The sequence below is a fragment of the Athalia rosae genome, chromosome 1, assembly GCF_917208135.1.
Source record: "Athalia rosae chromosome 1, iyAthRosa1.1, whole genome shotgun sequence".
NCBI classification, from domain to species: domain Eukaryota; kingdom Metazoa; phylum Arthropoda; class Insecta; order Hymenoptera; family Athaliidae; genus Athalia; species Athalia rosae.
Window position 1 is genome coordinate 18,886,611 of NC_064026.1, and position 15,944 is coordinate 18,902,554.

Consider the following 15,944-nt stretch of genomic DNA (forward strand, 5'->3'; position numbering starts at 1 on the left):
CTTTCTTTCTTTTCGCAGCAGCTATTCGATTGATTACATGTGAAAACATGAAAAACATTTACTGTAATGTTGCATTTAATGTAGGTTCGATTCATCGGAAAATTTACTCATGAACGTCTCAAAAAAAAGATATCAGAAATAAAAAAAAAGTCGTATTGGTACAGAATGATAATTTGTTGACTGTGAGAAATATTTCGTAGACATTTGCAGCGAGAATTACAGTTCCTTAGGGTCGTTGGACCGATTCAAACTAAATGAGAGAATGTTACAATGGCTATCAAGAATATTTGCGTACATGTTTTTCTAAAGGCTAAGTAATTTTTCGTTTCTTTAGCATTTCAAATAGTAAATTTTTTTTTTGTATGTAAAATCAGTGACCGAGATATTAAATGACCCGGTCATCATTCGCGCGGTTATTTAAAGCATCATCGCGAAATTCTTTAGTTCAACCGCGAAAATCCCAGTTTGCTGTGACATCACCCAATTGACGCGATTCGAAGTTTCATTCAACAGATTGTTACCTCCTTTTAGGATACGGTAAGTCTCATATGTTTCGATGGATGGAAAGTCCGACCAATTTTGGCTCCCACTCGTATTCAGTTTTAATACTGAAAATTGAGTCAGGAAAGTTATTTTTATCGCTGATTGATTATCGCGATTTGGGTGCATTCATTATCAAATTCAAATGAGGATAATATTACGTCTGTAGCAAATTGATTACGTATTGGCATCTTCGTGTTGTAGGCGTTTCATCGCAGATTTGAATTCTTCTCGTAATTGTTAATTATATCGCAGATTAAATGCATAAGTACACTTGAAATATATTCACATAGCATTGTTATGCGATTATTTGCTATCGTTTATGAGGCGTAATTGAAACCGATGAATATTCAAGAGCATTGTATCATCAGCTTACGAATCGTATACTTACTACTATTTATCTATCTAGAGCTGGGAATTGAAGACGATCACCTCTTTTCGAAAAGTCAGCGACCAGCCGAGCGAAACCTTGCTGATAAGCTTTAACAAGGTTCTTTTCTTCAATCTTTTGTCTGCTGCGAATGTTAGCGGCTGAATATATTTAACGTTCTTGAATTTGTGTATTTATTACCAGTTTTTAGAATAACATTGTTTTATAACAGGTTTGAATAATCGACCTACATTATGTTACTCAACTAGCTGTTGGGGAGTTATTATTATGGTTGATGCATTTATCGCATTATTAACCCTGGAAGTGCTGAAATCGCTCAGAAAAATTAGAAATATAGGTGGTGTGAGTAAAGCCAGACTAATGTTATAAGTGGTATATATTTTTTTTTTTATGATCTCAAGTTTTTACAGTGAACTGTTACAGAGACAAACGTAAAGCCTAATCGATATTTGTTATCATAACTATAATAATGTATGTTTAATTGCAGCGTAACCTTGTCAAATTCTTGAGTATTCGACAAGAATGGGAAAATTTACATGATTATGAGGTGCCTCTTTGGGTATTGATCCTCCTGCAGAAGTATCGCCACATTTGAGTTTCAAAACTTGAGTTGCTCACAGGCAGTAAATGCGTAGGGTGTTATCTTCAACAGGTTCTGGTAAAATTACCTTCCAGTTCATATGTTGCAAGAAGATCATTGGATAGAAGTACAAATGCAAAGTAAAACCGAATGTTACAAAATGACCGAACGAAATTGATAAACAGCAAATCAATCGCAATTATAGTTAAGTTATGATTCCCCCTCAATTTTCCGCAAGCATGAACCTATATCGTCAAATCTCTGGATTAATAAATATTCACCATCTACCGTACGAATACACTGAAAATGACTGGTAGGTCACGTGCGACGCCTTTTAGTTTATGTGGTGTTTTTTGTTTTTTTTTTAATTTTCGTCACTCATAGCACAAGTAGTTATTATTTAAAACTCCCTAAAGATGTAGGATTTTAGCGTATTTAATAATACGAAATAGATTCTGATCGATGTCGCTGTAAACAAAATCCCGAGGTTCAGAAGGTGAATTGATAGTAGACTATGAACAGTTTGCGGTGAGTGATATGAATCACTGCGCTATACGAGAAGAGAGTATCGGGTTGATGACTGTTGGAGTGTGACCGAGAATGTGAGTGAATAAGTAGACATGAAGGGATGACTGAATGAACAGACAGAAGCACGAAGCAAAATTTGTTGTCCTGGCCAGATACGTGTCGGGTGTTGGGTATGTTTTCCACAGGGTCGAACGTTTCATAGGGTTACATGCGTATCATGGAGAACGAAGCCCAGCCAAAATCTGGAATCCTCCAAGACTTCTCTCCGACAAAGAGCCCTCCGTCTTCTTCAAAGATGAAATGAAAGCAAAAAAAGAAACCAGGTAAGCGAGGCGAGGAGAGGTGGTGACGGTGATGTTGATGATTTGAGTCTGGTCTACCAAATCCTGGCTGCGAGGGCTCTCTGCATTAAAACATTCTTGCTTCGCTGCTTCATACGCTCAATGAAGATATCCTTTCCATCCAGGCTAGCGTCTACAGGTCCGGTCGGGAAAACCTCGTCGCTCTGGCAACAAACGATAGTTAGTTGGCTGGCTAGTCGTCGATATCATCAGGGCGGCTGAGGCTTGTCTGTATTTTTTTTGCGAAAGCCTACCTAACCAACCTTGTTGTTAGCTGAGTCGCCCCCCTCTCCCTCGCCCCACCTCTCGTAGTCATCATCGTCTCTCTCCTCCCCCTCGCTTAGTGGACCATCCTGTCTTTTGTTTTGTGGCATAGCAGGACCTCCACTTTGTTGCTCCCTTTCACGCTCTCTCTCCCTCTCCCTTTGAGGTTCTCGTTCTCTTTCCCTATCTCGCTCTCCACCATCGTCACCACCCTCGAGCATCTTGTTTATTTTTTCCTTGGCCTCGTCAACCTTGCGCATAGGATCTGGGGAGTAGCTTCTGTCGCTGTATCTATCCCTGGATGATCCCCTTCTGTCTCGGAAATCACGCCTGTCCCTGAAGTCCCTGAAGTTTTGTTTTCCATGGAAGAATCTACCACCTCTATTTCCGCCTCTGCCTCTTCCTCCGCCACGATTCTGAAAACCTCCACCTCTGCGGTTTCCAAATCTGTTATTGTGCTGATTGTTGTTGTAGAATCGGTTTCTATTCTGGAAGTTACCACCACCACGGTGGTTCTGGTTGTTGAAACCCTGGAAACGTGGCTTATAATATGTACCCCTATTGTTGTATGGCCTGAACTGTCTCTTCCTGTAATAACCACGGTCCCCGGACCTGCTACGACTACGGCTACGAGTGTACGACGACCTCGACCTCGACCCTGATCTGCTGTAAGAACCCGATGGTGAACGACTATATTTCCGTTCGTAGCTACCCGATCTGCGTCCAGAGTACGACCTGGACCTAGTACGCCTACCAGAACGTGACGATCTAGAACTTGAGCCGCTCTTTGAACGGCTTCTAGAGTTTCGCTTTCTAGTACGATCTCTGCTCATTCTTTTGGAGTTGTTGCCATCACCGCCGCCACCTGGACCACCTGGGCCACCACGACCAAGAGATTCGCGTTTTTTCATGGACTGTCTTCGCCTGTCATTTTCACTGTCCGAATCTGTTCTTGGACCTTTAGCTTGACCGCTGTGGCCTTTACCTAGTGGGGGTCGGGGCCCTGGTGGTTCTGGAGGATGATTATTGCTATTCATTTGGCCGATGGGTTGGAACTTGCCACCCAGACTGGTTGAGGAAAATTTCCCCATTGGAACAGAAGCAGGTAGAGGTACCGAAGAGTCTTTGTAAGTCTGGAACTTATTCTGAGGTTGCGGGGTTGGATACTTGACGGGTGCCTGTTTCAGTAGAGGTAGCTCCTTGGGCAACGGAGGGGGCGGAGTTGGCGTCATGATGGGCTGAGCCGCAGCTCGTTTTTCTACCAATTCACGCTGCATTTGCTTCCGAATGTTCAATGATTTCTCCAGGGCAGCTCGCTGTATTCTCTCTTCATGATCGTTGTCACTGTTATCGTCGCTCTCAAGCTTAAGCGCAGACTTTTTATCCGGCTGAATGTCTTGCCACTTTTGGATATGCCCCTCCTTTTGCCTGAAACGGAATATTCTAAGTATAAGAAAACTTTACGTATAAGAAAACTTTAGTCCTTACATGAACTTGTTTAAAAAAGATTAACCCTTAGACTGCCAGAATAATGCCATATGATGTATGTACATTCACGGCTCACAAGTATGCACTGATGCTTGGGAAACATTTATGTTAGGGAAAGACATTTCGACTTATAAGATCCTAGTGGTCCAAGGGTCAACACACTTTTGAATTGTCAAAGCTTCGGAAGTGTGCATATAACAATATTAAAAATAAACTAATACGTCCAAGACGTGTACTTACTTGCTTACGTATCTGGCAGCTTGCGCAGCTTTCCACTTGGCGTTGAGGGCAGCCGTGTCCAAGGTCAGTTTAGGTTCGGGATGAATCAGCAGCGCGTCTTGATCGAATATATCTGTAATTGGTTTCCTTTGAATATCTGTAATAATAGAAATTTGAAAAATACAAAACTAAAAAGACTTCGGACGGCGAAGCAGAACACCTTGAAAACCGACCTATTGAATGAAAAAAAAAAAAATTAAGCTTTTAGCTGTACCTGCTGATTTATCACTAATCAGAACAGTCCCAAGATGTTAAAACAAACAAGCGCGTGAGAAACAACCGTAACAAAATAGGATGTAGGCGAGTACGTGATTCCGGACGGAGGTGTACGTTTCATTCAAGATCCGCCAAAAAATTGATCATATCATAGAGAAGTGCAATTGCCCTATGTTACGAATATTTAGTCAGTCTTCAAGCGGCATATCCAAGACAGTCCACATATTGAGCTTGTTTTTGTTCTGTATAACGCTGACGAGTAGGATAGACTGTGAACTAGTGTCAAGTGTATAACAAAAAAATTTGAGCCAGAACGATGAATTCGGAAATACCTTTGCGCTGTTGGGAAGTCATCACAGCTTTTGGCTCACGCTCATGATAGGCTTTAGCAGCTTCATCCCTTTCCTTTTCACGCTCCCTTTCTCTGTCTCTTTCTCGACGGATTTCTTCCTCCCTGCGAGTGCTTTCCGCAAGTTTCTCAGCATTGCTATCAAAGGATAGTAATATTATTTATCATATAGAATCACACGAAGAACTTAAGTAAAACCGAAGAGCATAGAGATTAACGATAGTTGTACGTTGTCCTTTGAGTATGTACCATAATTTGCAAAACTTCCATGTTGTGAAGACTTTGAGGAGAAAAACAGTTTAGTTAGTAATTTATATCACTAACTCTCCGGTCTTCTGCACAACTTTTAATAGCAAACAGTGCTTGGCCTTGAAAAGTCTAAGACAAAGCTTATTTCCTCGTTTTTCAATAAATTGGAAGATCTCTTCACAACAGCTCAATAATGACGTTGAATCACTCGAATAGAGCGTTTGTAAGGTACGTTAGAGTATCACATGAAAAAAATGTCGATCACCTAGAATTGTCACCAACATTCGCGTAATGATAATAACGATAATAATAACAATAATATCAAATAAGAAGGAGAGAATTCAAGCTTACCTCTTGAGAACGGCAGTTTCTTTTTCAACCTTTGCATAGTAGGCACTTAATTTCGATTCGAGTTGCTCTAAATCTGGGAGTGAAGACTTCCTCAGAGCTTCTAAATCACGTTCAAGTTTATCTTTGTTTTTGCGTTTCTTCCGCTCTTCTTTCTTCTTTTTCTTTCTCGTTTTCTTATCTTCCTTATCCTTGTCTTTTCCCTTCTTCTCTTTCTTCTTCTTCTTCTTCAATTTATCACTCTCCGAGTGCTTCTTATCTTTTTCCCGTTCTCTCTTCCATCGGGCAGTCTCCTCCAAGAACTTCCGTACCTAGTAAAGTAGCATTAATCCATGATTGTTGACTCATGGTTGAATAAAATTCCAGTATCAACTTCATATTTCATCCAAGTATACAATAAGTAGTTTCATCTCGTTCGTATTGCAAATTTGCCTGTGAATATACTTAGCCGTTTTCAAACAGATTTACTCGTGAAACAATAATATTTCATACTCTGATTCAAAGGTAAATAGGGTCTGAAGAAATTTGAAATGTACTGGAATTTTGCTACGTCAAACTTGGGAAGACATTACCTTGTCCTCATAATCAGAGTCATCCTTTGTTTGCTCCAAGAATTTCCTCACTTTGGTCTCATAGTCTTCCGGTTTTTCACGAGATCCCGTGTACGGTATTGGCAGAATGGCATCATGAGCTGCCGCCAATGCAGCTGGAGGATTATTGTACTGAGCCATACGTTTGCTGAGTGGTGATAAGGACCCACGGTGATCTTTCTTGTGTTTCCTTTTGCGATTAGGGGATCTTGATCCAGATCTCGAAGTACCAGAAGACGAAGAACTACTAGAATCAGAGCTTGACGAACTTGACGATCCACTTGAAGACGAGCTAGAACTTGAACTCCATCTTTGTCTTTTCTTAGATCTTGATTTCCTTTCCTTCTTTCGTTTTTTCTTCTCTTTGATTTTAATTTCTGGAGCTTCTTCAGTTTCGAAGGTTTTGAACGTATCCAAGGGGTTTAACCCCGTTGTCAGGGTCTTTGTTTTTATATATTCAATTGAATTTCTAGCTTCTTCGTGATAAGGAGCAATAGCCAGACAATTTTCATATGCTTTTCTGGCATCTTCGAATTTATTCTCATCCTCGTAACTGCGACCCAACGCTACCAGAGTTTCGGCCATGTACTTTCGCGCATTGGCGTGGGTCTGATTCAACTTCAACGCAGTTTCAAAATCATCGATAGCCTTCTTAAAGCTACCTCCGTTTGCATACCTGTCCAACATACAATCCAAATGTTTTAATAACGTGATTTATGTTTTGGATCCATTCAAATGGATAACATCTCTCATAGTCTGTATTAAAAATCTGTTGACTTGATGCACATATCCGTTTTAGTCAAGTACTACAGATTATTGAATGATAGTATTACAACAGCTGGCATATCAATCGCCATATATTTTTGACAAAACTCACAGTGCTCCACGAGCAACCAGCCCTTCGACATTTCGAGGGTCGACAGTCAAAGCTTTGTTGAGGCATTGGAAAGCTTCTGTATGACGACCGGCCTTGAAATGATCAATGCCTTCCGCGACACTCCGAAATGCCCATTTACTGGCCTGTATCTGTCGTAGCTCGTTAGCATATTCAGTCTCCGGGAATCTTTCCCTGAGAAAATACGTAATTTTCAAATAATTTCAAATTCAAGTCATCGGTACATATTATTCTTGTAAATGCATCGCCCGTCGCCACATAAAGTCGTTTAGTTGAGTAATGATTGCAAACTTATACCATGATGATATGACAATAAATAGTACATAGGAGTACGAAAAATGTAGTTCAGTATTCCGATATATCATACCTGAGTCCAACCATATTGGAGTGGTTTTCTTGTCCAAGACCCATCAAGTTGCAAAGATATTTAGTGTTGTTGGGGTTGTTGAAGCCAGCACTATTCTCCAACATCAATTCATAACTCTGGCCCTTGTTGTCCATAAACTTCCTAGATCACAAAACAAAATTCACGCATTATTATGCGTGTATATATTATGACCCACCACCAGAAAAGAGATCCAAGCTACTTGGTTAACGGTGAAACTTTGACATTGGTAACCACATAGACTGAATACATCCTCTTCTTCAATGCTCTCAGCTGTGTTTGGTCAAAAATACTTGGATCTACATTCCCATGGTCTATAAGCATTCAACATTCTGTTCTTGCTCTTCTCACTGCCTTAGATAACTTGGCTATTTTCGTCTAGAATTATGCCAAGGTTCTCATCTTGCATTTTCACTTTCTGCGGCTGCGACTCAACAAAATCCGACGAGTGTATACTCACAAAAATCTTCAGTCTTCTCTTCAGTCTACATGCGTCACGCTAATTTTCAATATTTATACCAGATTGAGTGCCTCTTGTTATTTGAACACCGTAGTCGAGATAATTATTGGCGTGAAATTTTTTAAATATCTTTGCAAGGAAGTAACTTAGAGTAGCAGTTGATGGTAATGTATTCTATTTGAGTTAAGTTACTGGGATTCTGATTTTGATGGTGTGGCAAAAGACATTCTTTCAAGTATTCACATTGTTTATCGTCTGTGCCCGCACCGTTAACAAGTAGCTAGACCAACAGTACTCCGAAGGGACACACAAGATGTGATGTTATGAAATTTTTGTTGTTATATTAACACAATTTCTTAGCTTACAATTTACAATGGTAGAACCTCAATATTACGTGAACTCATGCCTCACCTTTCTCAACAGCTAAGACGATTATTTATAGTTTTTGTATCACATTTTGTAATCATAGTTTCTCAACACAAAAGCACACAGCCTATCATCGATGATGGTTTTGGTTTAAGTTTTTGGTGCGATAAAACAAATTGCATAGCCCTAGGATAGGTGGGAGCCACGTCACAAGTATTTTTTGTCTTCCAAGTTGACCAAAAAAATTATTTAGACGTGGTACGCTTGCCTGTTTTGCGCTTTGCAGTGTCAATATGAACGACATCTTTTTTTATTTGTCAATAAAAGCTGTAAGTTCAAATGAGGCATTAATTATTGAGGTGGGGCGCAGTTTTATTGGGGCTTTTAGGATAATGGTGAAATAATCTAGGGCTCTAATTGTTTGATCCCTCTTATAAATATCATGAACTTCTCGCATTTCAATAAGAAAGATTACATCAATACCCTATGATTGACTCGATTAAGTAACTGTTTTGGAGGATTCTTATTCGGCGAGCAATACCTAGAAATATTTAATTGAATTCCTAAACGAAAATGTGACCAATTTAAACTACAACTCCCGGAGTTATCTAATAATATCAGAATACATTACAGGGTACCGAGGTTCAATGAATTCGAAGAGAATCCCATGCCCAAAACCAACAATACAATGAGAATTTCCAGATCGTATATGGTTTGTTTAAAATTCGAGCCACTGGTTTACACCGGCAATTAATTGGAGTTGACTAAAATGCTTTACAGATCACGTTTATAATTCAAGCAGAGTATTACTTAGTGAAGTATGACTATAAAATGGGTCATTGATGAGAAAATATAGACCAAAATGCCCGAGAAAAATAAGGATCGGACTATAATAATGTGATTATAATCAGGGATCAAACAACCATATTTGATTATTATACCTACCGTCTGCTGCTTAAACTCTGACCATCTGAGTATCAGTATCTCACAATGGAAATTCAACTTCAAAAAGACATTTTGATGTCATTTGACGCCATAGTCTGGCTGGTACATTGACCTTTGAGAGTAATATATCACAAACGTAGGCAATACGTGTGCGTAAACTGAGCCACATCAACCATTGCTCAATGTTTGAATCATTCGTATCACATTATATACTCATCGTCAAACTGACTACCAACTTTTTACGTAACAGAGAAGAGTGTCTGGCACCTAGATTCATAAAAACGTGTCAAAGGAGTCAAATCTGATTTACCTTTAATTGTTAATATCGCATTACGATTCTTAAATACAGTAGAATTACTCTTGCACAAATGGTCTTTTGTTTTCTCTCAGAGTCCTTCCAAAATATTAAAAGTTCACTCCCGCGTTTACGTGTTTCAGTAATGAATATTAAACAAATATAATATATCATTACTGGATCATTAGTCCTTGGAAATATTATGATCGGTTAAAATATTTTAGGAATACCCACAACAAATAATACTTCAGATCTCAGAGAGCACCTTCTCCGTGATATTATTACTCTGCTTTGAAAACTGAGCCACGGTTTCTGTGCAGCTACAAGACTCTAGGTAATCACGAAACATCATTATACACTCAATTCATTAAGATAAAAAAAGGCAAACTAAATTGTTCCATATAATAATTCCATGATAGGGTAGCATGACTATGAGTAAATTGAGAACGTGTAGATTGGAAATTAAAACCTACTTCAAATGTATTCGATTAGGTATAGAACATAATTATGGTATACAGCCCAACTTACTTGTAAGCTTCAGGAAGATCATCGGAATGAATAAGACCCATAGGAGGGTGCGGAGCCTGGGATTCTCGAGGAGGTACGTTCATAACGGCCACGACACGTTCCGCCTCCACGTTAACTTCACTCACAACGACGCAGACGAGATCATTGGCCATGTAGCCTCGCGTTACTCCTTTCTTGTCCACTGCTGGCACAGTGGCCGTATTCAATATCAAAGCCTGTTGGATTTAAAATTCATGGTAAAGGTCTTCATAAAAATTGAGAATGTAATTCAACTGAATGAAATAGCTAATAAGAATCAGTAAACAATTGTAAATACCTTTACACCAAGATCTGTAACAACCCTGGGGCAGTCACTACAGTTGCAAAGAATTTTAAGGAGAAGTCCTGCAGCACTTTTACCCATAACTTGTGAATAAATAACATCACCGACAACCAAACTCTGAAATTATGAAGAGAAAAATGAATCCCATCATATCCAGACAGTATGTTATTTAACAATTGTGCAATCAGATATGTTGAGACTTCATATATACCTCCAAGAAATTACGAATCCTTTGCGATTTTTCCATTATGACAAAAGAATCCAGCCCTGGCATAGTTGCATAATATTCTGAAACAAATTTTACAATGTAATCAAAGTTGATAATTTCAACTACAATAAATCCAAACATATTTTCAAGTAATTATTAGTCATCAGGTATTGATATTTGTTATTTCATGAGAACAAGACAAATGTATCACATTACAAGTTATCTAACCAAGTAATTGACAGATTGAATGGTCCTACACTTGTCTGATAAATAACACGTTACAAAAATAAGTGCGCCAAACTACATGGACTAAAAGTTTTTAGTCTGAATATGGTACAGACGTCCATCAATGACTACTGTGTGTACAGGGTAAGTCAACTCTCTCTGGAATTTGTAGGAGTACATCCATTTTCGTTCTATTGAAGGACACAATAAGTGAATGGAATTGGTTTTGAAACCAGAACTTTTCAAATACGAAATCAGGCTTTTAATGATGATTGACACTATTTCTCAAAGATTGAACAAAGAATCATAGGTATACAAGTCAACAAAAGTTATTTATTTGAGACGACTTGTCGACCGTAGCATGGTCGGTGATCTTCAGGTCATAAACCAGCACTTTGAGTGCACATAAGATGTCAAAGCAAAAACGTGTAATGGCTAAGTAGGGTTTGAGTATCTCTGGAATAAGAGAGTTGACTTAGAATCCAGCACAATGTGGCGATTGAGGTATCTTATACTATAATAGTGCAGAGAAACGATTCCTACTTTGATATTTACCCTCATCGCCAATCTCTTGTTTGATAGGTTCAACGGGTTTATCCAAGTTCGACTTGTCATAAAGAGCATCAGCCTTCTTTGCAATGAATTGTTGTAGCTTTAATCTTTTACCTCGATCCCCAAAACTAAAAATACAAATAGTCAAAGTTATTGAGAGCATAAAAAAGAATTCAAACTCCACTCAAGATTAGTAATATTACTTACCTTAATGTCTTTTGTCTTTGTTGATAAATCTCAAAACTGGGCTCTTTGAGGTTCAGCATGGTCAACTCAGTTTCGTTTCGTTCACCATCCCACACCTTCTGTAGCTGCTGCCCATGATAATTCAAGGCTTGTGCCACTAGACGTGACTCCATTGATTCCATCACTGATGCAATATTTCGTCAATACGATGTGCAAGACTATTTGAGAAAAACTACATTTAGTCAAATTTTTTATGAGCTTAAGTCAGAGAAAGTCATTGTCAATTATAACAGAACTGGTGAATAATTTTATTGTCTGGATTGCTGAAGCACAGAAAACTTCATTTTCAAGGAAATAAGTGTAATCAGACTTTTATCTACATCCTGCTAATTATCCCAAATAATGATACACCTAGACTTTTTAGGACATAAGTTGCCGGTGATTGAATAAAATGAACAACAAATATTTATAACACACACATCAATACAGAAATTTATTCAAAAGGTGATAGAGCACTACCATACTTTATAAAACGACAAAGTTCAGGGTTTTTCCAGGCTTCTTACATTGCTTTCGCAGCGCATGGGTCGGCTAAATTAAATTACATATCCGATAAAAATGCAAATTACGAGTCCTTGTGGCGAGCGGTCGCTCTATGCGGGCACTAGCCCACGTGTTCAAAGATAAAGAAAAAAAGTTCATAGAACCGGTATCTCAATATACGCAGAGAATCTTACGACCATTAGCGTGTACGGAAGGATTTTGAAGCGTTATATTAAATAGGGAATGAAAATATTGACGGAAGCAGGAACCGAAAAGAGAATGTGGCAAATAGATAAGGATCGGTAAAGCTGTGCGAAGAAATTAGCTATTTCATAGAAAATTCACAAACGAACGGGTTAATATTGATTCATTGTTAACAAAATGGACGACACAGCCCGTTTCATGACGACGCCATAGCGGCTTGCGCTAAGCTCGAACACGAGAAAAACTTTTGACTCTCAACCCTCTCGACGCAACTACATAATTACATTCCTTATTTGCCGCAATGAATTGTTGCGATATTTATTTAATGAATAAATAGTCATAAACAAGGCTCACCTGCCGGTTAACACCACAGTTTGATTACGACGTTACACGTAAATTAATGAGCAACCATTTTTGACAAACACATCCAACCACAGCTTTGTGCATTCGCCGACTGACCAACGCCAACCAAACCCAACTCTTCACCGAGGAATCAACGCGCAAACGCAGCACCATCCAACGAATCCAACCATCACCGAACAAACAAGCACGAACATATCAGCATTGAGTAACTATACTTCGTACTACGAAGTATAGTAACTCAATGATATCAGTGAGCACGAAAGTAGCGCCGACCAGCGCCGACTTCATGAACAATCATGAACTTTATGCTATGCCCACCAAAAACAGTAGAAGATAGTGTAAAAGCTAACACTAGTATGGATTTATCTGATGTCAGTTTATTCATTATTGATCAATTAAGTTAGAAACCGTCGGTGTTATGATCCGACCTCGTATACAATATTTATAAATAAAAATAATTTTCAAATATACAGGATATACTTTTTTCAATAATGATGAATCAAATTCCAGAGGAAATAATGCTTGGGCATGACCGTAGTATAGACCAAAGATAGTTAGTTTAGAATGAGACTGCTGTATATGCGTTAGACGATTCAGTCAATTAGGCTATGGTATTTCTACTTATGTAGTACTATTCTCTCTTGAAATGTGAACTAATTAAATCAATAAAATAATTAATTCAAGTATCACAAATTGCAGCTCGAGTCCAGCCTTATTACCTAAATATTGCTGTTTGATTTGCCATTTGATTATTACTTTATTAGCTAATTATTTAAAGATCAGCGCTAATGTAAAAAAATATCATCTGCTTTGCAGCTCGATGTTGAAACGCTAGCCTAATTAGATTTTTTACTCTTCTTCTTTTTGGTAACAGGTGTTTCAGAATTCCAATAGTAAAGCATTTGACCTAAAATAACGGCGTTCGCAGCTGAGGAACAGATGTATGTCAAAATCAGGATCGAGTCACCTGTTTCTTGGACAGAAGTAAAAATTCTTGCCGCTGAACCAAAGAACAGCATGATGCATGTCACAGCGGACAATTGCCCTGTGTTCTTATTGCGGTAATTTGTCAGAGCTTGGATCAACTGTAAAATAAAAAGGATGATGATAAGGCACGTGTAATCAGTTTGTCAAACAAATTGTAAAACAATGATAGAAGAAACAATGCTAATCCTTCATAAGCTGATTAGATAACGAAGATTATATTTAATAATTTGAAAATAGAACTCAAAAGTGGAGAATCTAATTATATCATCAAACAATGAAATACATACACATATATTGCCATAAATACAAAATTCAAAATCAGGGGAATTTCTCTTGAGTTACCTTGCTTGTAAGAAGAATAGGAACATTCATTGCTTGCATCGACCACAGAACGTTTATTGGTGCAAGCCCACTATTTAAAGCATAGAGTATTGCCAAATAGGCAACAACAAATGCAGTTGCTTGTTGGGTTGCGCCATTATAATGCATTACCATGGCAGCTATAGCTGCTGTTTGCAGACCCAACGATACTCCATCTCCCCAGGCACTACACATATTCAGCCATTTTATGAATAAACAACCAGATAATGAAGGTCAGAAAAGTATTGTATGCGTATGAAATCAGTTACATTAGATGCAGAGTACAGCTATTTATTGCATGGCTACCTTGGCATCAGTATTAGAAGAGCAAAATGTTATCCAACGGCATTTAAAATAACAGTACTTGAATTGTCTTTACCTGAACGGAAACCCGCTAACAAAGCTGTAAGAAACGGTTGCAGTAATAGCAAAGAGATCCAGAAGTACGCTAATGATGTTTATTCCCTGACCGCTTTTATTGTTGAAAATTTTTAGAATCTGTGGTAGTTTAACTGAAATAGTAAGACGTTATCAGGTACACATATAGCACTAGTTCTACATTATTGTCAGCAATGCTTACCAAGAAAAGATCCGGCTATGATAGCGATGCCCAACCCCCGGCTCAGCGTCGACTTGAAGCAGTCCACTGAAAAATAATGACAGTTTTCCTCTTATTGATGCGTGTAAGATAAATTTTTTTTAAATATGCCGCTTAAACTCGTGTCGCCACGTGCACGTGGCGATTGTTGGCCGTATTACACGGCGTTAGGGGGTCGAACAAAATAGTCCCCTTGATGTTAATGCAAATGAATATGGTTATAGAGCGTTAAAATAATTCTAAACATTAATAAGAACTTAATGAATAACTTTGTTAACTCACCATCGGCAAAATTGTGATATTCAAAATATTCTTTGTAGCATTCTTCTGTGACGAGAACGAGTGCAGCTAATTTGACTGCTTCAGCCATATTTACTGAAACGGCTTTTGAGGCTCTTTCTTGGTCGAATGCCTTCCGCTGAATGAGAAACTCTGCCGGCTGTCCTCTGCATCACCCAAAGCATCAGCATTCGGTGATCAGCACAATAGCACAATCGATGTACACGTCACACACGTTACCAAAAGCCCCACGTAGTGACACGATCACTTTCCGATGTCAATGCTGAATAAGATGATTAGATAAATAATATCTTTATCTGCCCGATGTTACTCAAAAGAAACGATGTAATTCGAAGCTAAAACTTGCCTCCCCCCCCCCCCCCCCGCCGCCGCCGACTCAAAACCGCTGTTATGCCGATTACAAGCACGTGGTTAAGGCTGATGAGATAATAATTAGCGTTGTCTATTTTTTTTACTTATTCGGAAGGATTGATATTTATAATTAGATGAAGATTAAATTTTTTGCTGGTAGCATTCGCAATTTGCTAGCAGAATGATTGTCCGCGGTACCATTGCGGTGCATGCTGCGAATCAGGTCAAGTCAACTGACCTACCCCTAATCGAATTTAGCCAGGAAGTAGCTTATCTACGGTTAGCTTCGACTGGGTAGATATCGTGGTATATCATTGCGTATGTAAAACACTCCCAGTACACTGCGAATAAAAATTAGCGGGTCACCCTGTTTTCGCTCCGAAAAACGTCCGATTTCGACGAGTCATAACTGCTTGAAAAATTAAGGTAGAGAGTTGCAAAATAAAGCATTTTAAATCTTGAAACTTTACCTTTCAGATGCTTCTGGTCGATCTGGATTAGGCTTTATTGTTCACCAGTTACATGCTCCTGATTCAACTCATATCGAAAACGTGAAGTAGACTTCTGACTTTGAGAAGGTGTACGGGGTGCTTTAGTCGTCGGATTTCAATTTCTCTGAAGTCATTTTAAAGGATGAAGTGTCCTCTTGGAAACGCGTTTTTTAAATTTTTTGTAAGTTCTTTCTTGCATGAGTTATGCGACTCTAAA

The 15,944-nt window shown here is 38.6% G+C and overlaps 2 protein-coding genes across 10 annotated transcripts; both read right to left on the reverse strand.

Moving 5' to 3' along the window:
• Positions 1-1,289: 1,289 nt before the first annotated feature.
• On the reverse strand, positions 1,290-12,789 carry LOC105685228 (tetratricopeptide repeat protein 14 homolog). Of its 9 annotated transcripts, none has more exons than XM_020851889.2 (15): positions 12,632-12,789; positions 11,552-11,748; positions 11,336-11,472; positions 10,571-10,647; positions 10,354-10,476; positions 10,038-10,252; positions 7,426-7,566; positions 7,041-7,232; positions 6,146-6,839; positions 5,577-5,884; positions 4,960-5,114; positions 4,373-4,508; positions 2,644-4,072; positions 2,420-2,544; positions 1,290-2,326 (listed from the first exon to the last, which is right to left on the reverse strand). In XM_020851889.2, coding segments are annotated over exons 2-15 (3,894 nt in total). In that variant the 5' UTR covers positions 11,713-11,748; positions 12,632-12,789; the 3' UTR covers positions 1,290-2,325. The 9 variants fall into 9 exon arrangements, 8 of the variants coding, with proteins under 8 accessions (XP_020707548.2, XP_020707550.2, XP_020707549.2 ...); XR_007276699.1 differs by having other exon boundaries at positions 2,310-2,326; positions 2,635-4,072; XM_020851891.2 differs by having other exon boundaries at positions 1,290-2,544; positions 11,348-11,472.
• Positions 12,790-13,001: 212 nt separating this feature from the next.
• Positions 13,002-15,120, reverse strand: LOC105685154 (mannose-P-dolichol utilization defect 1 protein homolog). Its single transcript, XM_012399012.3, has 5 exons — positions 14,868-15,120; positions 14,568-14,633; positions 14,367-14,499; positions 13,970-14,174; positions 13,002-13,725 (listed from the first exon to the last, which is right to left on the reverse strand). The coding sequence occupies exons 1-5, from the start codon at positions 14,953-14,955 to the stop codon at positions 13,477-13,479; spliced, it is 741 nt and encodes a 246-aa protein (XP_012254435.2). The 5' UTR covers positions 14,956-15,120; the 3' UTR covers positions 13,002-13,476.
• Positions 15,121-15,944: the final 824 nt, after the last annotated feature.

Bases quoted from the DNA above. Each gene is read 5' to 3' on its own strand.
- LOC105685228 (XM_020851888.2), bottom strand. From the start codon at position 11,712: ATGGAATCAATGGAGTCACGTCTAGTGGCACAAGCCTTGAATTATCAT. The intron at 10,648-11,335 runs GTAGGAATCGTT...AATTTGTTTCAG, and splicing joins CGATGAGGGTAAATATCAAA to AATATTATGCAACTATGCCA. The intron at 10,477-10,570 runs GTATATATGAAG...TCATAATTTCAG, and splicing joins GGATTCGTAATTTCTTGGAG to AGTTTGGTTGTCGGTGATGT.
- LOC105685154 (XM_012399012.3), bottom strand. From the start codon at position 14,955: ATGGCTGAAGCAGTCAAATTAGCTGCACTCGTTCTCGTCACAGAAGAA. The intron at 14,500-14,567 runs GTAAGCATTGCT...TTACTATTTCAG, and splicing joins CATAGCCGGATCTTTTCTTG to TTAAACTACCACAGATTCTA. The intron at 13,726-13,969 runs GTAACTCAAGAG...TTTATTTTACAG, and splicing joins CTATTCTTCTTACAAGCAAG to TTGATCCAAGCTCTGACAAA.